Source organism: Manis pentadactyla, chromosome 9, assembly GCF_030020395.1.
Source record: "Manis pentadactyla isolate mManPen7 chromosome 9, mManPen7.hap1, whole genome shotgun sequence".
NCBI classification, from domain to species: domain Eukaryota; kingdom Metazoa; phylum Chordata; class Mammalia; order Pholidota; family Manidae; genus Manis; species Manis pentadactyla.
The window spans coordinates 38,544,344-38,569,087 of NC_080027.1; the positions used below are offsets into that span (position 1 = coordinate 38,544,344).

A 24,744-nucleotide genomic window follows, 5' to 3' on the forward strand; every position below is an offset into this window, starting at 1 on the left:
GGAGCAGAACCTGTAGCCAGCCTGGAGACACATTCAAGCCAGCTGCTGTGTGTACCCAGCTGCCTGTGACTGCCGTGAGAATACACATGGCAGCCCTCTTTACACCCAACTTTTTGCCACAGCCTTTATTCAGCCTTAGCAAATTCACAAAGAACTTGCCCCATGTGGGGAATCCCCCCCTTCCCAGAGCTACATGTATCATTCTTCAATGGCAGCTGTAGGCAGCCAGGTTGTGCTCTAACAATATCCACTCCCAAAACTAAAGCTGAAGAGATTTTTTTTGGTATCATTAATATACAAATACATGAGCAACAACGTGGTTACTAGATTCCCCCCATTATCAAGTCCCCACCACATTCCCCATTACAGTCACTCTCCATCAGAGCAGTAAGATGCTATAGTCACTACTTGTCTTCTCTGTTAAAGCTGAAGAGATTTTAATTTTTAAGTTGGAATTAATATGGCTTAAAATCTTTGAATCACTACCTATAAACACTCTATACAGAGGTTTAAAACATTCTATGCAGAGGTTTAAAGCATTCACTAACATACAAAATTTAAATCTCTGACTCAGCCTTTTTTGGAGGATTGATAGATGTAATTAGAGCATAAATCTACCTGAAATGTGAGCAGTGGGTAGAAGACCAGTATGACTCTAAATTCCTCACCTTTTTCCAAATCTTTCAAATATAAATTCTAAAAACAAGTGGCATGCTTGTAGATTTGAAATACTTGCTTTAGTAAAAAAAAAAAAAATAAGAATTACTCATTAGTAATGATTGAAACTGGTGCTTCCAAAGAACCTAAAATTGTTGTTTTTCTTGTTAATACTATACTACTAATGCTCTTAGAAAACTTCTTTAAAACACAGCAGCAGTCTAAAGAAAAATATTTTGTTTGTTTTGTCCTGCCCACTACCTGTTCAAAGAAAAAGAAAAAAAAAAATTTTCCTTTGCAAAATCACCCTCCCCTACTATCAATCCATATCCTTTCTGTAAAATTAACTCCACCTCCAACTCAAAGGATGTTCATATGGCTTAGATCAGCCCTATCAGTACATTCCACTCCCGACCATAACATATTATTTAATTAGAGCCAATGAAAGACCCAGAAATTACATGAAATTATTGAGAGTTCTTCCTCTCCCCTGAACAAAGGGTTAGAGATGCTGGCAGCCATCTTTCCATCACAGTGAAACCTGAGAATAAGACCAACATGGAAGGGAGCAGAGTCAAGATAGGTGGGATTCAGGCCCTGCTGACAATTTGTGTCTGGATCAAACTAGTACCTACGAACACCCTCCTAGTACCTACGAAACTATCAAAGATTCCCACTAGATAAAACTTGTAACCATTTATTAAGAATTCATCCCATGACAGGTTAGCATATGAAGAAAACATTTTAATTTAGTAGCAAGGTACAAAGAAATGTTTCATTTTCTTAAACATCCCCATATTTTAGAAAATGATCATTTCTGATAAGTCAAATCCAATTTTGTTGATAAAATTTTGAACCTCAACATGGGTGACAGCACAGCTTTAAAAAATTGTCAAATCACACACCAGAACTAAGAAGTCCAAAGCACTTTTCACTAGTGAAATATGTCACTGGGGTTCCACATTCCTCCCAGTTTTACCTTTCCCTTGCAGACATCTAAAATTTTCTGGCTTCTGAGGTATAATAATGACCAAAGAGAACGAAGGTGTCTTTGATCTTGTGCCTCATCACTGCTGGAGAGTGATTCAGGGAGGCTGATGGACAAAGGAGTAGGATTAAATGGCTCCCACTTGCCCTCCCTTCCCTATAACCCTTGCCTCAAAAACAAAAGTACTATGGTTCTTAGATATAATCACTCCACAAAGCCCCACAATCTCCAAACTAAACAATCATCCCACACACACTTACATGACTCCCAAAGCCACAGACAGGTATTTTCAAAACAAATTTCAAGTCTAATTTGTTTAATCTACAGGAACTATTACAACTGAATTATATAATCAATAATCTATAGCCCAATAGAAGAGGGGGCAAAACATATAAAAGGGCAGACCACAGAAAAAGAAATGGAAATGGCCATTAGGCATATGAAAAGATGTAAAAGCACTCATAATTAGAGATACGCATATTAAAACAAACAATCCACCTTGTAACAGACTGTAGTTGCCAAACAATGGTCACACCAATACATCCCATTCCATGTGCTCGCTCACAATGTGATATTGTAACTCCTCCATTACAGTGTGGGATCTAGGTTTCCTCCCCCTTACATGTGGGTAGGCCTGTGACTATTACAGAAATTATACTATATGGTTGGAGACTAAATCATAAAATCGCCTGGTTTTCTCAGGATGCTCTTCTTTAGAGCCAGGTCACCCTACTGTGAGGAAGGCAAGCAGCCACCTGGGTGTAGAGAAGGGAACGGCAGGGTGAAGCAGAGAGAAAGTCTAAACTAGCTTGACTAGCCAGACACCGGAACAATGGGCAGAGGAGCCTGAGACTGGTGAGCAAGATGTAACAGCAACTGGGTGGAACTAGACCAAACCAAGATGACATCTAATTTCACCAGGAAGAGACCTCTAACTTCATTAAAATGTCATTTACGTAGTAAAAATCACGCCCATCAGCGCCTTGACAGTTTACAATTGTCATTGTAAGGAAAGAGCCCTAATAAGGAAAACATGCCCTCTTCCAAGAATCTTGCCAGAGAAATCATGACTATTCCACTCACTGCTTTACATGCTCATTGTACTTCCAATAAAAGAACTAACAGACCACCAGGGAGGGGCTGCTATGCCTAAGGAGTAGTCCACTCCACTCTGCTGTATAATCTATAACCTTCTACCTCTTAATAAATCTGCCTCATGCTGCACCTGGCATGTGTTTTATTTCTATCCTGTGTGTAGCCAAGAACCCTTCATTGCAATGGAGGCCCAAGGGCTAGGGCCTCCTGCTTTCTCCTCTAACACTGGTAAGGACTTCTCCACAGCCCTAGCCAAGATGCCAGATTTGGCAGGACATATATCTCCCCAGTAAGATCTGCCAGAAATGACATCAAGTAAAGCAGTGACAAGTTGTTCCCACCACACCTGAACCAAACTAATATTTGTGAGCAAAACAAATAATGATGTTGTTAAAAGCCATTGAAATTTTTGTTTGTTACTTAGCAATAGAAAATGAGAGCCATCTGATAGAACAGCCAAACTATTTTAGGCTCTGTCAGGATTGACATGAGTAAGGAAAACAATGTTAGTGAAAGTAAATTGGTCCAATTTGGAGAAAGGGCAATTTAGCAATGATTATCAAATTTCAAATTGCATATAATACTTGACCAAGCAATTCCACAAGTCACAAAAATGTGTGCAAATATGCTTAATCCAATATTGGCTATGAAAGTAAAAACTGAATAACCACTCCAAAACGGTGATATTTTCATGTAATGGAAAACCACATTACCATTTAAAAAAAACAAAGTGCTAATATGGAACACAAACAAAAGAGCAAGAAATTTCAAACATTCACATAAAGAAATATTACTATATACTCTTCATGATATAGTTTAAGTACTGGCCAACTTGATCTATAAAGGGTCACAGAGTAAGTATTTTAAGCTTGTAGGCCACATCCAGTCTCTGCATATTGTTTTTTGTTTATTTACAGTCCTTCAACAATGTTTTTTTAAAAAAAACCTCTCTTAGCTTGTCAGTTGTTATAAAAATCAATGATTATCGGCCATAGTTTGCTGACCCCTAAGGTAATTACAGGTATTATGAGGTAATTTTTAAAAATAGCATCTGATTTGGAAATGTAGTCAAACTTGTTCTGGGCACCTTCCCCCCCCCCTTTCCTATTCTCAACTCGTTGTTTTTAGATCAGGCATTTATTCTCAGTCTGGGACCAGGCTAAACAGCATACAAAAACTAAGAAAGCCCAAGTTGTTTCAGGTAAACTCAGATTCCTGCTACTTTGGTATATGCTTTTGAAGGACAACAAAAGCAAACATGGGAGAAAATTCATGTTCCACGTTCCCACTGAAGGGAAAAATGCTGAGTTAATCAAAAATTTAAGCTGGATAAATCTGACAAGCCTTTTTAATAATACAATACCCCTTCTATATTATAGCAATTCCAATTCACCTATTTTTTGTAATCTTTTGATCCCACCTGAAAGACTCACTGTAAAAAATTTTAAAAGAACACAAAAATGCTTTAAAACTAGCACTTGGAGCTAATGGCTATAAGCAAATGGTGCCAACAGCCAATGTTAAAGATTTAAACAACCCACCAACTCTAATCTCTCATAAAATATATTATGGTTACAGCACTTTCTGACACAAATCACACAGTCTTCGAATTAAAGCCTTTATTTTAACATTACTCTACTCTCACCCAATCCTATAATTTAATTCATCCATTTACTAGGCACTACTAAATTATAAAACAGGCTTCTCCACAGGAAAAGACAAATACTTCTCTGAACTGTGTACAGTCCTTACATATTTTGGCTCTTGGTTCTCTCTCTCCCCTACCCACCCCCAATCTTGACAGAAGGTCCAAACTTGCCCTTTTTCCTCCGTGTTTCCCCGTTCTAAGAAACTGGCCTTTCTAGTGACAGATTTGGTATTGTCCTCTGCGTGTGTCTCTCTCATCTTCCATCTCTCACTCCTTTTTTTCTTCTATTTCATCTTGCTGGTTTTTCCTTCACAGACTATGCTGGGAACCATGGGGTTACAAACAGGGCAATCCCTGATTTCAAAGTATGTTATCTTACTAAAGAACTGGAGTCTGTGCACACAAAAAGGCCAATTTGAGGTAAAAGTATCCAACAGTATACTGTCAATGATACTTTTAGAGAGCTGGTATTTTAGAGATTTAGAGAGCTGGTATTTTAGAAATTAAAGACACAGAATTATACAGGATGATCTGATAAAAACTGGAAGCAGAAAACAGCTGTCAGTGGTCCAAGCCTTAAGAGTAAAAGCCTGATGGTAATTGCTTCAAAATAATTAGGGTAGGGGAGGGAGAACAAGTAAGTAAAAGTATAGAAAAAACAGGATCTTCCATGAAGTGACAATTATTGAAGCTGAACAACAGGTTCGCTCTTTGGAAGTTCATTATATAATGCATTTCAGCATACACTGATATATACAATATACATTTCAATTTACATATTTCATTATTCATTAAATTTCTCATAATAAACATTTTAATTAGGAACAGAAAGAAAGGAGAAACCCATATAGAAGGCTAAAGAAAAGATGGGCTTAACAGGGAGACTAATTAAATAATGGATGTGGTTGAGGATTTCAAAATTGATAAAGGGACCCAACACTGACATGACCTCAAGAGGCCTGCAGGGGGAGCTCTCATGCCCTCCGCTTCTCAACTGCACACCCCACTGCAAGGAAAAGATAAACACCTTGCAACTCATACTATTTTGGCCATTTTACCACGGGGTAGTAGAAAGGAAGAGTTTCTGCCTCCCGTTTCCCAACCAACAGCCCAGCCAATGAGAGAGAGGAAGACTGTTAAAATTCAGCGGATAAGGGACTCTCTTGTCCCCTCCTGGCGTGAGCCGGGAGCTCTGTCCTTTCACTGTATCTCTAAATAAAAGCCTGTACCTTGCTCTCCTAAAAAAAAAAAAAGAAAGAAAAAATTCAGCGGATAAGCAGCCACAACACGTGGGACTCCCAGTTTCCTCCACCGGACTTTTTGTTTAGAACGGTCCCAATTCTCCCCCTTTCCTCCGTTAACAGAGCACTCCTCTCCGCTGTTCTCCCCACATGCTTGTTATTTTGCCATAGCTTGCTTGTTCCAAAACACAATTCTCTGCTGTTCCCAAATAAACCTACTTTGCTGTTAAAATAACTTTTATTTTTAATGTTAACAAGGATGAAGAGAAAATTGACAAAAGAAATAAGGTCAAAGGACACCTAGGGAAATATATACAGTAGCCATCAAAAAAAAAAGTGTGTGTGTATATATAAAACTTACCCTATACCTTATATCAAATCCCAGATGGCTTAAAAATATCTGAATGTGAATAATTTATGCAGAAAATGCCAAAAGGAACCATGAAGAATTATTTTATAATCTTAAAGGTCTAAGAATGACAAAACTCAGAAGCTATAAAAGAAAAAAAGTAATTTTAAATGAATAATAAATCTCATTTATTATTCATTAATAAAAATATGAAATAATTTTTATTTCATAAAATGTTTTTTAATTACACATGGCAAAAATTATCATATGCAAAGTCAAAGGAAAAAAAACTCACAAAAACTTTTTCATTCACGTAACAAAGACAACTTCACTAAACCATAAAAAGTTCCTATAAATTGGTAAGAAAAAATCCAACAACCCAAAAGAAAAAAATGGCAAAGAACATTAACAGATAATTCACAGAAAAGGAAATACAAATAGCTCTTGAACATGAAAAGGCTCTCAACCCCACTCATCAGAGAGAAATGCAAATTAAGACTACACTAAAATTGACACAGAACATAGAAGTCTGATAACATATTCAGAGGCCAGGCACTGGCAAAATAGTCACTTCGCTGAAGAATAAAATTGGTAAAACCTCTACAGATTGCAGTCTGACAGTATCTACCAAAATTACATATATGTAATCTTTGATCCAGCAATTCCACTTCTGCATTTGTGTAAAAAATACCCCTAGAGATATGCAATATAATGTATGTAATACACTATTTTTATTAGCAAGAAACTGGAAATAAGTTAAATGTCCATCAACAGGGGACTAGCTAAACTGTGGTGTATCCTACAGTGGAATACTAAGTAGCCATAACAAACAAATTATGTGGCAGCTCCTGGAGCACTGATATGGAACAATATGTAAGATACACCATTAGTTTAAAAAAAAATGTATACAAGTTTATATGGTCAGTGCATTTAACATGTTATCAGTTGTGTAGGGAAAGAGAATATAATTACATAATTACTGGGGATACATAAAATATAACTAAAAACACTGGTTGCCCCAGGGAAGGGACAATGGGTATTTGGGACACAGAATGAAAACTCTTCATTTTATCCTCTTATCTATCTGAATCCATATGAATATATTATCTACTTTTAAAAAATAAAACTAAACTTACATTTAAAAAAGGGGGCAGTGGCAACCAACCTCTAGCACAGGCATCTGTGAGAGCCGTGACCCACACAGGGTGACTTAGTAGTAAGAGCTCAAACTGGAGCCAATAATCCTGAGCTCGGGTGGTTTTACAACTCACTAGTGGAAAATCACTTTCTCTCTGAACTTGTTTCCCTTTCCATAAAATGGAAATTATTTCCCGCATGCCTAACTCTATGAGTTATTTTAAGGTTCACATGAAATAATGGATATACAAGCTCTCTGAAAATTTATAAAGTACTTTATAAATTATAAATTTACAGAAATAGGGATGCAAAGAAAGGGATGTGGTTATCAGTGTAAAATGATGAATTGGTTTATGCATTTCTAATTTAAACTTGAGACAGATTTTAGAATTCATTTATCTAATTAGAGGTAATAACGTCACAAGAGTATAACAGATCTATGAAGGTCAAACATTCAATATACAGAATTACACAACTGCAGAACTGGACAAGTTCCTGAAGGTCATCTAAGGCAGCCATTACTACTCAGTATCACGTGGGAACTTGGAAATGCAGAATCTCAGGTCTTGCCATAGACCTCTTCAATCAGAATCTATATTTTAGCATTTCCCCGGGTAATATGCATGCATATTTTAAGTCCAATAGCACTAATCTAAACCAGTTTACTCATTTTTCAGATTATAAAATTGAGGCCCTAAGTAAAAGAAGTTAGCCATGCTGACACTGTTAATAAGCAGCAAAATCAAGATTTAGACCCAGGCCTAATATCCTAGGCCATGTGTGCCTGTACACCATGTACTTGCTTTCCAGGCACCCCTCTGAGACATCAGATGTCCCATGCCCCCATCCCCATTTCTAATCAGTCATACACACCTCCAATTCTTTCTTCACAATATCTCTGGCATAAATTTCTTCCAATACCTTTCATTTATTGCCCCAAAGCTATTGTTGTTTACACTATGAAAAAGCAGCTTCCTTCTCTTATGCATGTATCCACTTACTCTTCTGTAAACAAGAACTCACTCACAAATAGTAAGCACTATATGATTCCTTAAGAAGGTGCAAGCCGTTTTAAAAAGCTTTAAATGTTAACATACTGAATTCACGCACAATCTGTTTGAAACGTACCAACGGTAACTTGGTAATTCTAACCCAGAATCTTAATGTGTTCACTTCCACTATTTCTTTCCCTTATCTCCTCTTTGCTCAGGACTAACCCGGGTTGCCTTTATCTAACAAGGGCCTCCCACTACTACCAAGCTTTACTAAATAAAGCCAAAGGCCCTAATTCTACTTTCTAGTGCCATCTTCTACCCAATCTGTCCCAATATACTCTCAATGTCCACGAACATTCTCTTATCTTCCTAATTCTCTCCTGTACACTGTACCCTAACAATCCAAAGTATTTCAATATTTTTTGAGTACCCATGATATGCCAGGAACTATACAATAAAACAGAAATCTGAACACTTCTACATAGCTTTCCTACATACATTCAAGAAAATTCACAGCCCTCATCTCTGCCCCATTTCCACTCTGCACCAAGAAGTGTTGACTTTCACTTGGAATGTTAACCTCTCTAAGCTTCAGAAGCATCCCAGTGAAATGGAGCTAATAATGTTTGTACCTCATGGAGTTGTAATAAGAAGTAAAGGGAGTAACTGTGAAGTGCTTAAACACAGCAGCTGGCACATGTAACAGTCAATAATGTTACTAGTATCACCAACCTCCCTAAAGTTTCCTCAGTCTTCAATGGTCAGTTTCCCTGCAGCTTCAACATCTATCAATCTAACTCAAACCGTGCTGGCTTGTGAAGGTAGACGCAAAGATGAAATTGTATTTGAAATCCAACAAGTAAACAGAGTAAGACAGTGGGAAACTGAATTTAAAACCAGAACAGATGGGTATGAACTCTAGCTCATCCATGGTCTTTCCTGGGCCTTCATTTTCTCACCTATTAAATGGTGGAAACAATTCTAACTACCATGACTAAAAATATTATGAGATTGGTTTTTAAAGAGATGAGCTACTAAAAATACAAAGCAGCACTGCAAAAGATTAAAAAGGTAGGAATGGGTAATAATTTATAAAGGCTATTTCTATGGTGGTATGTGAAAATGAGCCACAAATCTTGACTGGAGGAAGATATGGCAGCAAATGGTAATCACAAAGTTAGACTAAAATGATTACCTACAATTAAGTAAACAAACATGAAATCTTTCTAACCTAGGCTCCAGAAACTCTACTTTTGAGCTATCCTTCCTGATCTCCCTGCCCCAATCATTACCCCCAACCAGGATGATCCTTTCTCCCCTCTGTGCCATGACCATTCTGTATACATGCCACCATTATAGCAATTACCATAATCGTGCTCTTTTTACTGTGTTCATATGCCAAAAGAAGGGTGATCCCTAAATACAAAAACCGAGTTATATTCCTCTTGATACCACACCAATGAGCAAATCATAGATAAGGTTGGCTATTTCACTAAGCCATACAAGACAGTACCCTATGTGTATGATTACATTTAGTTATATTTTATACATACCTCTTAATAGCACATATTTCATCACAACTCTTTGCTCTTCTGTAGCCTCAATGACTATAAGACCTTTAAGTACTAAAAATATTTTTATCCCAAGCAGCTATTGTGCAACCACACAGATATTCAATGTTTGTTGACTGAACAAAGGAATAATGAATGAGTAAATACCACTGCCTCACAACTCAGGCCTCAATCCTCTCTTATTTAGAAATTTGATGAGAAGTCTTCTCACCACCAGCCTCTCCTCAAGACTATCCTCCCACTCTTCCTTACAGTACAGTGCCAAGGGCAGACTGGGAAATGCAGAGGGAATGTTAGGAGCTGGGAAACCATTGTTTTGCTACATCATAGCCAAGATTGGCTGAGACCAGAGTCATCAATGGATGATACATCTTGGGGAGGAGCAGGATATATGCATGATCTCAAAGCATCTCCCTATGCACTATTCATTAGCTGCAAGAGTACACATGCACATGCATGCCACATACACACAGAATTAGAAAGTTGAGAATCAGATAAGATCTTGACCAGGTGACCAAAATTAACATCATCAGTGGGGGACAAATGGACATCATGCGCCTCCAGAACTTATACCCTATAAAGGACACATCACACATATGAAATATTTCAATTAAGAACACATACTCTGAATTTAATCATGAGGAAGCATCAGATAAACAGAAAATGAGGAATGCTCTTTTTTAAAAAGGGATGAGGGGATCTGTATTATGATATTAACATTTTAAAAAATAAGACAAAGAAAAACTGGAAATGTTCTACCTTAAAGAAGAACTAATATATCTAAATGAATACTTGACCCTAGACTGGATCATGAACAGGAGGAAAAATTCTATAAGGGATATTATGAGATCAACTGACAAATTGGAATATGAACCAAAGATTAGATAAAAGTATTATATCAATGTTAAATATACTTTAGTTGAAAACTAAATGTGAAAGGAGAATATATCTATTCTAGGAAATATCAATTAAAGTATTTAAGAATAAAAGGTCATAATGTATATAACTTCAAATGATTCACACCCACATAACACTTACCTATGTTCATATGTACAGAGAAAGAGAGAATTTGCAAATTATAAAGCAAAAGGAAAAATGTTAACAAGATATAAATCTGGGCAAAGGGCATAAAGGTGTTCTTGTATAAGTTTTATTTTTATAATTTTCAATAAGCTTGAAATTCTTTCTAAATAAAAAGTTTAAAAGAAAAAGAAAAACCAAGTCCTAATTAATGTAATAAGACAAGAAAAGGTATATATATATTGGGAAGGAAGAAATAAAACTGTTTTTGTTCACAGGTGGCATGATCACCCATGCAGAAAATCTGAGAAAATATACAAAAAACTCCTGGAACTAATAAACAATTATAGCAAGGTTGAGGATACAAGGCTAATATATAAAAGCCAATCTATATACCAGCAATGCGCAAGTGAAATTTTAATTTAAAAACAATAGCATTTATATGAATACCTCCAAAAAAATGAATCTAACAAAATATGTACAAAATCTATATGAGGAAAAGTACAAAATTGATGAAAGATATCAACAAAGAACTAAATAGATATATATTACATATTCATGTATAGAGAGACTCAATACTGTCAAGATGTAAATTCCTCCCAACTCGATCTATAGATTCAATGCAATTCCAATCAAAATCTCAGCAAGTTACTTTGTGAATATCCATAAATTGACTCTAAAGTTTATATGGAGAGGCAGAAGACCCAGAATAGCCAACACACTATTAAAGGAGAACGAAGTTAGAGAATTGACACTACCGACTTCAAGACTTACTATAAAGCTAGAGTAATCAAGACAACATGTTTTTGGCAAGAGAATAAACAAATAAATTAATGGAACAGAATAGAGAACCTAGAAATGAGACTATAGTCAACTGATCTCTGACAAAGGAGCAAAGAGTCTCTTCAACAAATGGTGCTGGAACAACCAGACAAAATAATAAATCTAGGCACAAACCTTATACCCCTCATAAAAATTAACTCAAAATGGATCACAGACTTAAATGTAAAATGCAAAACTATAAAACTCACAGAAAAAAACATAGGAGTAATCTAGGTGACCTTGGGTATGGCAATTACTTTTTAGATACAATACCAAAAACACTCTCCATGAAATGTATCATTGATAAACTGGACTTCATTAAAATTTAAAACTTGTGCTCTGCAAAAGACAATGTCAACAAAATGGGAAGATAAGCCACAGACTGGGGAAAAAATATCTCTAACACACATCAGACAAAGGACTGCTACCCAAAATATACAAAGAACTCTTAAAACTCAACAAGAAAACAAAAACAACCCAATTGAAAAATAGGCCAAAGACCTTAACAGACACCTCAACAAACAGGTATAGCAAATATGCTCATGAAAAGATGTTCCACATCATTTTTTAGGAGGAAAATGTAAACTAAAACAAGATGCCACTACACACACCTATTAAATGGCCTAAACCCAGAACACTGACAGCACCAAATGCTGACGAGGTTGTGGAGCAACAGAGACTGATTCATTGCTAGTGGAAATGCGAAATGATACAGCCACTTCAGTTTGAGTTTTTCTTATAAAACTAAACATACTCTAACCACACATTCCAGTAATCATGAACCTTGGTATATATTGAAAAGAGTTGTTTATTCCTACTATACAACATCCTGGAAAAAACAAAACTATGGAAACAATAAAAAGATCAATGGTTGCTAGGAGTTAAAAGGGATGGAGAGATGAACAGGTATAGCACACAGAATTTTTAGGGTAATGAAACTCCTTTGTATGATACTATATTGGTCAATATATTTCATTATACATTTGTCCAAAACCACAGAATGTATAATACCAAGAGTAAATCCTAATGTAAACTATGGACTTGGGTGATAGTGATTTGTCAATGCAGGTTCATCAACTGTAACAAATATACCAGTATGGTAGGGTTATGTTATGTTGATAATGGGGGAGGCTATGCATGTGTGCGGACAGGGGTATTTGGAAAATCTCTGTACCTTCTACTCAATTTTGCTGTGAACCTAAAAATCCTCTAAAAAAATAAAGTCCATTTAAAAAAACAAAAAAGACTATCCCCCCCTCTGCCTCTGCCTACTGGATAATGTTCAAATTCCAAAGCATGACATACACAGCCCTTTATAATCTAATCCCAAACTACACCTCTCCAACTCATTTGTTTCCACCATCCTTCTCCAAGCTCCTTAAACTCCAGCCTCACTTAATTATCTGCCATTTCCTTTTACATCTTACCTCTTTATTCAGGCTGTTCCCCAGGCTAGAATGCTTTTCCTTTTCTTTCCCACCTCAGTATTCTGCTCAAACTATCTCTCATATTAAACCAAAATGGCTTGCTGAGGTAGCTGCTTTAATCATTAGATTATGAGTCTCCCCAGCCCAAGGATAAGGACAGTGCCTTATTTATCCTGCGTCCTCAGTGTGTGAAACATAGTTAATAGTAGTAATGACAGCGGCAACAGCTAACATTCTGGGGCACCTACTAGGTATTTAGCAAATTTATGACTCACTTAATCCTTTCAACAACCCTACAGGGGTGATTTTGCCCATTTGATCTGAGCCTCACTGAGGCACTAAGAGATTAAGTAACTGTTAGCCTGCTCAACTAGGGAATTGTGGGACCCAGGGATATGAACCCAAGCAGTCAGAATCTAGAATTCATATTCTTCACAACTGTGGTATACATGATAGAAACTCAAAAAATGTATCTATTAAACAAATGATAGTGTAGAACAGAGTTGAACACAGGATTTGAGGAATGAAAATGTCAGGGACAAAAGTAAAGCAACAGGCACACAGAGATTAAAAATGTGCAAATGTGCACAGGGATACAATAACCCAATCTTCTCACTATAAAAGTTAAGAGCCAAAGACCGGAACAAAGTATTTTCCCAAAGTTACGTTACTTACAACCAGCCTTACAAGTCTTCCTACACAGCATATTAAAGGAATAATTACTTGTTTTAAAAAAACTGTAAAACCTTGGGGAAAAGGACTGTGAAATGGGTGTAGGGATCAAAAGGTACAAACTTCCTGTTTTAAAAATAAATCATGGAAATGTAATGTACATTTGGGGACTATAGTTAGTAATACTGCATTCCATTTTTTAACTAGACAGTTGATCTTAAAAGTCCTCATCACAAAGAAAACAATTGTTATTAACTATGTACAGTGACAGATGTTAGCTAGACTGATTATGGTGATCATTTCACAATATATACAAATATCAAATCATTATGTTGTATACCTGAAGCTACTATAATGTTATATGTCAATTATAGCTCAATAAAAAAATTAACAAAAAACCTAAAACCAGACGTTGTATAATGACTCACAATAAAAATGAAATGCAAATTTTTAAATAAAGGAAAAAAAATTGTAAAACCATATCCAAATATATTCTGGTATTCCAACAATAAGAGAAGCTGGAAAAAGACTTACATGAGAGCCTAATGCAGTATTTGGTACACAGCAGGAACAGAATAGCAATTAATGTAATTTTCAATTTTTTAAAAGAAATCTATGTTTACTTAGATTACTTGAAGTATCAATCTTACTTTGACATGACTTATCTAAAAATGCACTGTATATTTTGCTACTTCATTAAAGAAAATATTGAACTTTTCTTGAAGTATAACATAATAATCATGAGCAATAACTTTCAGCAATTTTCAGGTAATTTTAAAACAGCCAAGCTTGTATAATATCAACAATGTACCTAAGGTACAATTAAGAAATTCTGCAACTCTAGTGTCCCCATCTAATAATCAGACTGATATCTTTTGATAGAAATACATGAATATCAAAAGTAAATCAGTCATTCCAGAATACTTGAACAGTTCTTTATTTTTATGTTTGTATTAAATATTTTCCATGTAGAATAAACTCCATTAAGTCAACTCATGAAAATAAGCCTGAAATATCTAATATATATATATATATATATATATATATATATATATATATATATATATAAAATCCCATAATGGGGCCAACTCAACCCTATAATGAGTATAGTCCTGTAAAATACCCTAGGCCTACGATGAGCACCCATGGCCTACCTTCCTACCTTGTTTTGTGATGTTTTCAGAATGAAAAAATTAGAAAATCTTCCTCATATTGCTGTTTCTCATATATACCCAGATATTAACATTTTAGTGGATGAAAGCAGTACCAATTTTCTCAATGACACTATTCTATTCATTCACTTAGGCAAAAAAGTTTTTCCATAATACTAAGTTATTTTCATGTTGTATTTTTAAAAGTTTAGTTTTCCTGTATTAGCTCTCATACCAAAAAAATGACTGGAATTTTGATAGGAAGTAATTCATATCCTCTGAAAGACTTAAGTAGGTTGGAGGAAACAAGACATACAGTTTCTAATCCTGTGCCTAATATAATTTAGAAGGTACTTTATAAAACGTCTGTTGAATAAACGACTGATTCAGTTTGACTTCTGAACTTAAAATTAGTTTTAACATAGGCTAACATGAACACATGAATTACTTATAGTTCAGAGCTAAACCCTCAGTCAAAAAAAGTATGTCATGTTAAAGAACACCAGGCTTTTCCTTGAGAAAAGAGATCATAAAAGTCTGATTTCCACTTTTACTTTTTGTGTCTTGTTTTTTCTTCTTACCCATGAGTCTACTGACAAGAACCAAAGGTTACTGCCAGCTTCAGCTTCCTGCTTTTCCTCACTATTTTCAGAAGTCTGACTGTATCTTTTAGGACATTCTAAAAACCATGGTGGGAAAAAAAAAGCCAGACATTTCAATGGACCAGCAAACAAACAGAGAAGCCTAAGCGCTAAGGTTCTAATACTCAGCTTTAGCATTATCTGCCTGGGCCTCTTAACCAATAAACACACTTAACTAGAGTCTTCAATGCCTAATAACATTACTAGTAAATGAAGTCTGTAGCAACGAGTGCCAAATACTACACAAAATAAAATTCCTGATATCAAAACCCACCATCACCAGACGGTTGTTGTTTGAGAAATTTAAAGAGATTAAGAATCAGGACTTCTTAAGTGCAATATTCCAAAAAGGATAGACATGGTTAAGTACCCAGGGACAAAACAGGAAGACTGACCACTTAAACTTCAGAGGGACATTCCAAAGTTTCATTCTAATTCACACCATAAAAGGGGATGTAGGAGTGGAGTCTGAGTGTTCTGCCCTAAAAAAAAGTTTAAAATACAGCCTTTCCCCCCTTTTAGTTCTAGCCTAAAATCCCCAGAGCTGTGAGGATTATGCGTCAAAGCACAAAGAGAACTTTAAGAAACAAGTTCTCAGAACACCCAGCCAAGTACAGCAGAACTGAGCATGAGACCCAAAATGTGGTCTGGTCTGAGCCACTGGCAGGAACTGCAGGACGCTCAATTCAGGTTTGTTAAACTAATACTCTATTGATTCCTTGAGAGAGGGAAACACATGAACCAAGTCTATGGCCAGCGGAATAGTTTTACTTCTCAGAGCTTCAGGTTGTGCATCTGTAAAATTCTATGACTCAAAAACCACGTTTCCATCTTCAAATAAGATGGAATCGAGGTTATACAATACTAAACCAAGAAGGTATACTATGAATGATGCTTTTAAAATTTTAACAATTATGCTCCTTTACCTGTACAATCTAAGAATACAACTGCTAAAACACAAGGCATCAAAAAAAATTTAACTCTGCCTAAGATATCACTGACGTCATTAAATCTAAAACAAAGTACAAAACCTAAAATGTTTCAACTCCTCTCTTAGCATAGACCTGTCTTTAATTTTTCTAAAAAACCACTAGTTTGTGGCTGCTCTAATTTAAGTACATTAAAAATAACAAATATTCCTTTTTCCCCCATTAGTAATATGTCAGACAGGTAAAAATATAGAGATAATCAAAAAAACACATTTGGAAACTATAAAAACCGAATTTTTTCACTTCTCCACACACTTCAGGCCCAACTTACTAGTTTCAATTCTGCTCTTGCTCTATTTCCAGTCAGTTTCACTTCTGAATTTTCTGCAACAAAGAACCGTGACCCTGTAGAGAAATCTTAAACACTGAATAAGAATATAGCTTTTCCTTTCAAAGGAAAGCTAAACACTTTCACAGGAAAAACAAATAAGCAAAAAAGAATCTTAAATTCCTGATGACATTTTGTCCCATAAAAATTATGATTTTAGGATGCTGATGTTTCCAAGTTTCTCAAGCTTCCTCATGTAGTTTCAGTTTTACAAGGACCAATGCAGCTCAAAAACTGCCATCATTTTATTTTATAGATATTGCATTTTTAAAATTTGAATCACAAGGAAGGGTCTCAATAAATATTTGAGGAAGGAATAAATGTACACAGCACAGTACTGCGCTGCATGGACATATATTCCCAATAAGATGTAACTTTTTTCTCTGCCTTCCACTGGCCTTACCAACGAAACAGATTTTTTTGAAAACATAATAAAAAGATGATTAAATTAGATTGACAAAGTAAGTTATCTAACAGCATAAACACATAAGGGGAAAATACATATCAATACAGCTAAATTAAGCTTTATAAAGCTTTCTATCATTTTTTTTCTTGCATGTTGTTTCAATCCCATTTCCCTCTTTAGGCTGTAAAGTTCTTAAAAAAAAAAGACCCGCACACAAATAAAATTAAGATGTAAAAATACATTGAGTTCTTACTATGTAATAAGTTCAATGCTAGGTACAGATGCTGTGGGAAATAAACTATAAAGAATGATAGTCTCAAACCTTGAGGTTAACTTAAAACTTTCATTTTTCACCAGAACCCTGCAGAATGAGTGTCTATGGCAACTGGAATCAAAGGTCTGGACTACAGTCCCAGTGCTGACATTCTGTGTGACTTTGAGACAGTTATCCAGACCTTAGATTTCTCATCTGTAAGAGGAAGTGATTACTGATATAAATCTCCCATGCAGTAGAATTCCAAATTAATTTATGTAGACACTCTGCCCTCAAGGAGAGAGGACACCAATCCCACTCCTCAGGTGTGGGCTGCACACAGTGACTTCCTTCCAAAAGGACAGTATAAAATAGTGAACGGGAAAGAGTGACCTTACAGCAGAGAAATCTGACAACCACTGCCTCAGCCAATGATGATGGTTAACATCAACAGTGGTAAGTCATGTTAATAGTATGTACCCTTGATACGACAAGAGGAAAATGGCACTTTACTTCTCTGGCCTTCCTCCCCAAAACCCATAACCCCAGTCTAATCATGAGGAAAATAAAAACATCAGACTAATTCCAATACAGAGGCTTCCTACAAAATATCTGACCAGTACTCAAAACTGTCAAGGTCATCAAAAAGAGGGAAAGTCTGAATAACTGTCACAGCCCAGCGGAGGCTAAGGAGATGGAACAACTAAACACAATGTGGTGTGCTATTCAGGATGAGATCCCGGCACATAGAAAAGCCATTTGGTAAACACTAGGAATCCATCCAGAGATGAATGGATAAAGAAAATGTAATATATACATATAACAGATTATTGCAGCCTTCTAATGAAATGAAATTCTGATACATGCCACAACAAAGATGAATGCTGAAAACATGCTGAATGAAAAAGGCCAGACCCAAAAATACGAATATTATAATTCCATTTATATGATGTACCTAGAATAGGAAAATTCATAGAGATAGAAAGTAGAACCGAGTTTACCAAGGGCTAGAGAGAGGAAAGACTGGAGGGTTATTGTATACTGGGTACAGTTTCTGCTTGGGATGATGAAAAATTCCAAAAACAGTGGTGATGGTTGTATAATATTGAGAACGTACTTAATGCCACTGAATTGTACACTTAAAAATGGTTAAAATGGAAATTTTTATGTTATGTACATTTTACCATAATTTTTTTAAACTAAAGAAATCCAAAAATACTATGGTCTTCAGTTAATAATAATATATCACTATCAGCTCATTAATTGTAACATATGCACCATACTAATCTTAAGAATAGGGGAAAATGTGGGAACCAATATCAGATCAAACTGATGTGTAAACATAATCTTCAGAGAGCAGCCTACAATATGACATATGGGTCATTTGATAGAAACGGTGATCTGCATTCATCATGAGTGTGCTATTGCAAGTCCCAGATTTAGAATGCTTGGCCATTTAAAAATAGAGGATTATGTGGTATGAATCTGAGAGAGTATTAAAGCATATTCTATTGAAGTTTTATATTCAAATACCTGAGCAAAATAATAATAGGGGAAATTGGTGTAGGGTATATGAGAACTTTCTGTATTATCTTCTCAAGCTCAACTTTTCTACATGTCTAAAACTGTTCTAAAAAATAAAGCCTACCTTAAAAAATTTCAAGGGAGATAAGGGCTAGTAACTCTAATATAGCCCACCTCCTTCCCAAAAAAAGGACAGGAAAAATGCTCCTCAAATTAATGAAAAACATGAGCAAGCAAACAAATTAATGCCAAGGACATGAATAAACAAGCAATTCACAAAAGAAACTAAAATGCTACATAAATCTATCCAAAGATATTAAAATTCATACAGTTACGTGCCCTTAGCATAATGTTTGGTATACAATAAATGAACACATATATTATGTAAAGTGTAATAAATGCAAACTTAAAATATATACATATGTATATACAGACTATATATTAATATTTATATATATGTAGATATTAGTATATCTACATAAAATCAGACTGGAAAACATTGAGAAAACTTATGATGGCCAAAGTTAACAAAAAATATGGAGAAAGTGGTCCTGTTGTAATTTGGTGGTCATGGTGTAATACGAGTCTTTTTTTAGTAAACACTTTGCAGTATATTTTAAAGTTAAAAAAATGTATACATATATCTGTCCATCTATATATAGAGTGAGAGAGAGAATGAAAGACACATCCTTTGAGTGATTTCACTGCTCAAAATTCATCCTACAGAAATATTAGCAGGAATGTACAAAGATGCCTGTATACGGATAGGCACTGCAACAATGTAACAGTGGAAAACTCTAAATAGTCCAAAAGGCTACCAACAGGGGGTTAATTAAACAAACATACCTGTATATTATTATGCAAAATATGGTAGAGGTAAACATACTGACATAGACACCTAAGAAAAAAAACAAATTGCAAATTTAAAAAAATTTATTTTTTTAAACAAGGGGATTAAACCAGGTTAGGACTATTTAATCTGGGATCTTCCATTTATGTATATTTCAAGGGAACCAAACCTGCATGCAAAATTATGTTTATATGTGTATGTTAAGTGCATTTTCTAAGGAAAGGGTCTATTGCTTTTACCAAATTCTTAAAGAAATACGTGATTCCCCGGAAAGAGTCATTAAAAACATCATGAGGAAAAAACCTCACAGCTCTGAGTATCTGAGAAACATAATTAGGTTATATGCAAGTGAGGAAGCCTTTGAGGAGGAAAAAAAATTTTTTTCAATTAAACTTTCAAGGACAAATGTCTCTACCACAAAACACAAATTCTTTCCTCAAAAGTCCTAAACCTAAGGGTGTAAAGGAAGTTATCCTTCAGATGAGCTTATAGTCACTAGTTAATCACAAACCTCAAGCAAAAATTAAAGGGCAAAACAGTCTTCAAAATGTGTAACTAGTTCACGCTTATAGTTAAAGTAAAATCATACACAAACAAAAAGAGGCAAAGTAGTCCCATTTGACAGTCAAGTAGCTATTATGGACTATAGTTAGTACTCATACATGCAAAGGTTCAAGTGTTACACAGTCGTAACTAAACTTTTTTTTAAGCCAAGTGGATTAAAATAAAATTAAGTTAGGGTTTATACGGAGTTTTGTGGGGTTTCTTTGAGCAAAAACAAAATAAGTATTTTTCTGGAGGCAGACTGGAGAAGGGGGTGGATTCCAATACCTCTGTAACTAATATATATTAAATTTGTGTTTTAAACATTGCAGCCACCAGAAACAGTGGGACCTGATGAAGACTGGAATAAATGAGAAGACAATAGCAGGGATACTCTCTATCCTAAAATGAAAATATACTTAGAACAGTGGTTCTCAACCAGGAGTAATTTTGCCCCCTAAGGGACATACGGCGACACCCAGACATTTTTGGTTGTCAAATCTGGGCAGGTGCTACCAGTATATTGTGGGTAGAGGCCACAGATGTGGCTCAACACCCTATAGGCCCATCTACTCACCCAAAAAATCAACAGGGCTGAGGGTGAAAACTACTGCCTTAGAAGTAGGCTGGGAAACCACTGATCTATGCTTTGAGAGAATCAACTTAATCATAGAAATCCTAAATCAACAGGATTTGTTTCGAAATAACACCTTATCAAATAGCATAGGATCAATTAAATTCAATTGAACTCCCCATTATCTACCCTTTTAAATTTTGCAAAAGCCATTGGCAAAAAAGGACAATGAATTTTCTTCGGTGTCAAAAACTGATCTCTTATGTCAGAAATCAGAATAGTGGTTCCTCTGGAAAGAAAGACAAGGTAGAGATGGGAGAGAACATTGCTGGGTCAGAGGGACACTTCTGGGGTAATAATTTTGTATTTCTAAATCTGGGTAGTAGTTATGTAACTTCACTTTGTGAAAATTCATCAAGCTGTGTACTAACAACAGGTATACTTAATCATATACAGATAACACTTTAACAAAAATGTTTGTTTTTTAAAATATTATGTATTTATATCCTAAAAACCTGAGCATTTTAACCCAGAAAACTAAATGAATGTCAACTGCAAAATGTAAAAAGTGTTTTTTTTTTACATAGGCTGCTTTCCAAGAATTCAAGAAGGATGCCACCCTGAGAAAGCTATAAATTCCACATTCAGAACTCTCACAGCATTCAGCCTCTATATATCCCTCTGCACAAATCTAAAACCTTGACAAGCACTTACAAATGCATTTGAATTTATTCCATGGACAGTTTGGATTATTTCCCCAATTTTAAACTGTGAACTGTTATCAGAAAACAGGCTTTATGAAACAAATGACATTTTCTCTTTCCTAATCCCACATCTTCCCAACACTCTCCCAAACTAAATCCCTCTTGGCCCTCAACTCCCTAGGATTTCTCCAGGCTGCTTGTAACATGCCCACCACTGCCTCCCCCAGTATCCACTCTCACAATCCACCTACACACACACACACACACGGAAATTCACCTTAATGCTCTTTCCAGAGGCTGGCCTACCCCTACCAGACTTCTACTCTCTCACAGCACCTCATAAATACAATCTAACCCTCACTACCTTCAAATTCTCCACAAACTCACTTCCCAACAGTACAACCAAACCAAGGCACATGCTCTCCCAGTCTTTTAAATCCTTTGCTACCACACAAATAGCTGCGAACAATTCAGCTCAATGGCTACCACCGTAGCTACTGTCTCCAACACACCTATGCTTTAGCACCCCACCACTTTCCTGTATTCAAATCCATCCCATTTCCCATCCGCCCTCAGCCCCCAGCCTCTGCTTTCTTCTTTATGAATCTTTCCTAAGTATATGGCAGAGATTGAAAGTTGGAGGAAGGGTTTGGAGGAACGCGCTCTATCCTGTATAAAGGTAATCAAGTCTCAAGCACACAACCACGTGCATGGGCTACAGGGTCAGACGCTGGGATTACTGAAGCCATTCACCAACTGCAAGCCTTCGGAGGTGATTTTACATCTTTAATCCTCAGTTTCCTGAACTAAAATGAGGAATAATAACAACAGCTATCTCATAGTTGTAACTCAATGTACTAGCCGTTGAGCACTTCGCACAAATGCAACATAGTAAACTCTCAATAACTGACAGTTTTTCTTAGGTCTTTTTAGAAGACAGAAAGTGAAAGGCACTTTAAAAGTCTTCTAATGGTTGTTCCTGCAAATACAAAGTATTTTATTGGGGGCTAGAAGGAGGGCAAGGCAGAGAAGGAGGGAAGAAGTACACTACAAGTAAGTGGTGATACACAGAATTTTGTCAGATCCCCGAAGGCACTGTTCTCTATTATCCCCCTACAATGTGGATCCAAGAGACCGAAGCTAAAGGACCGGGGAATATGAATATATATACATCAAATCCTCCTTCACAGTCAGGTGAAGGAATGAAGTAGGAAAGCTCCCCCTTAATTGCTAAAATGCATTCCTTGGGGACTGAGAATTAGGAAGGTAACAATAAAGCCCCAAGGATTTATCTTCATGGTAAGGAGAGATTAAAAGTAAATGCTAGAAATCCTAAAGACTCCTCAGGTCTCCAGCAGGTTTCTCCGCAAGCGGGTTGAGAAAAGAAAACTGCTTTCCGTGTCTCCCGTGGGAAACCAGGGCTTCCCCGTGTCCCCTCCCAGGAGCGATAAGGGGGAGGGGTCTGCGCAAGGGAATCCCCAGCTCCCTACACTCACACCCGGCCCCCCATGGAGCTTCACTGGGTCTCTTCCAGCCTCATTGCAGCCCACATCCAGGAACGGGATTTCTCTTGGGACTTGGGGGTCGCCCAGAGGTTCGACCATGCCGGATCCCTCCCCTCACCAGACCTGCAGACCGCCCTCCCCAGTAGTCCGAGTTCTCCCCGGCCACTTCTCCGGGTCTCCCGCCTGGCACAGGGTCAGCGCGCCGCCCCCAGGGTCTCCTCACGAGCCTCCTCCCGGCCCTCCCGAGCGCCGCGAGCCCACGAGGTTACCTGCTGAAAAGGCAGCTCCACATGCAGGGCCCGGGAGGCAGAACCGGGAGGCAGCGCGGCGGCCGGGCCCGGGGGCGGTGGGGGCACCGGGCCCCCGACCGACGCTGAGGCGCTCATCCCGACCCAGGGGCCGCCAAGCGGCGGGGCTGGCGCTCCTCCGGCATCCGCCACCACCGCCCAGCCACCAGCCGCCGAGCCCCTGCAGCCCAGCAACCCGCCACCCGAGAGTCAGGACTGCTCTATCCCACCTCCGGCCGCCGCCGCTGGCTAAGGAAGAACCATAATACCGCAGTGAGCCCCCACTCAGTGGCTTTCTCATTGGTTCAGCTCCCATGGGGGCGGAACCCAACGACAAATAAAGGAAGCCCTATTGGGTAGCAGGTCTTTCCATCGCAGACCGGAATAGACTAGGGGCGGAGGGACCGGGGAATGGCCTAAATTGCGTCTGTCAAACTGGGGTAAAACCTGGGACGTTGCTTCTTTTTTCCCAGTCTAATTGGTTCTTTCACTACCACGAGGCGGGGTCTCCTGGTGGAACTGCAAGAGCTGTTGCTATAGGTCGCTGTCAGTTGTCAGTAAAGGGAAAGAGAGGCGAGGTCTGATTAGGTAGAGAGCGCGCCTGGGCTCCGTTGTCACGTGCGGGAGGCAGGAGAGTCACCTGATTAGTGAGACTCAGTCTTCAGAGCCACTTCCGCCCTAACCTAGTTGCCATGGTAGCCTGCCTCCCTCCGGGGGCGGAGACCCATCAGGCGGTAGCTGAATCGCGATGTCTGGTCTACAGTTGCAAGCTCCCTGAGCAGGGTTTTCCTGAGTGCCTCCGGTCAACCTGCGGGGATTTGAATAGGAGTAGTTTATGGCTCGACAGAAAGCCTCCACGCAGGATGCACTGGGACGAGAAACCTGCCGGGCAGTCCTACCAGTTCTTCCATGACTAACTCCAGCCCACAAGTCGACGCTCCTCCCTGCACTCCCCTTACTGGTACTCTGAGCTACAAGGTGTGCCAGGCACCCAGGACGCTGTTTTCACCTCTACAAGTGGGTTGCTTATGCTGTCCCTAGAAAATTTTTGCTATTTTTCTCCTCCTAATGCTTCCTTGCCCATCAGATCTCATCTGGGGCTGGGTTCTCTTCCAAAAGCCTTCTCTGATCCACTCTGGGACCCTGAATTGGTAACCTTTCCTTTACCATATTCCTGATTATTCTATTGCATTGTCTTTAAATGAGTTTATAATACATGCAGCTCCACACATACACACGCACCTTGTCATACAGGATTCCCAGTACCTGACAGATAATCTGGATTTGTTTTTTAAGTGAAGGCCCAGCTCAAATGCCACTCTTCCATGAACACTTCCTTGATCATAATGAGTGTCTATAAACAATTG

The 24,744-nt window shown here is 37.5% G+C and overlaps 1 protein-coding gene across 4 annotated transcripts in view; it reads right to left on the reverse strand.

Annotated features, from left to right (window-relative positions):
* UVRAG (UV radiation resistance associated) overlaps positions 1-23,708 on the reverse strand; it is a 328,856-nt gene extending 305,148 nt beyond the window's left edge. For 2 of the 4 annotated variants that reach the window (XM_057507207.1, XM_057507206.1), the window contains exon 1: positions 23,360-23,708. In XM_057507207.1, coding sequence (XP_057363190.1) covers positions 23,360-23,693 — 334 coding nt within the window. In that variant the 5' untranslated portion in view covers positions 23,694-23,708. The remainder of the gene's footprint in view (positions 1-23,359) is intronic. The other 2 variants (XM_036895386.2, XM_036895385.2) reach the window with 1 other exon arrangement.
* Positions 23,709-24,744: the final 1,036 nt, after the last annotated feature.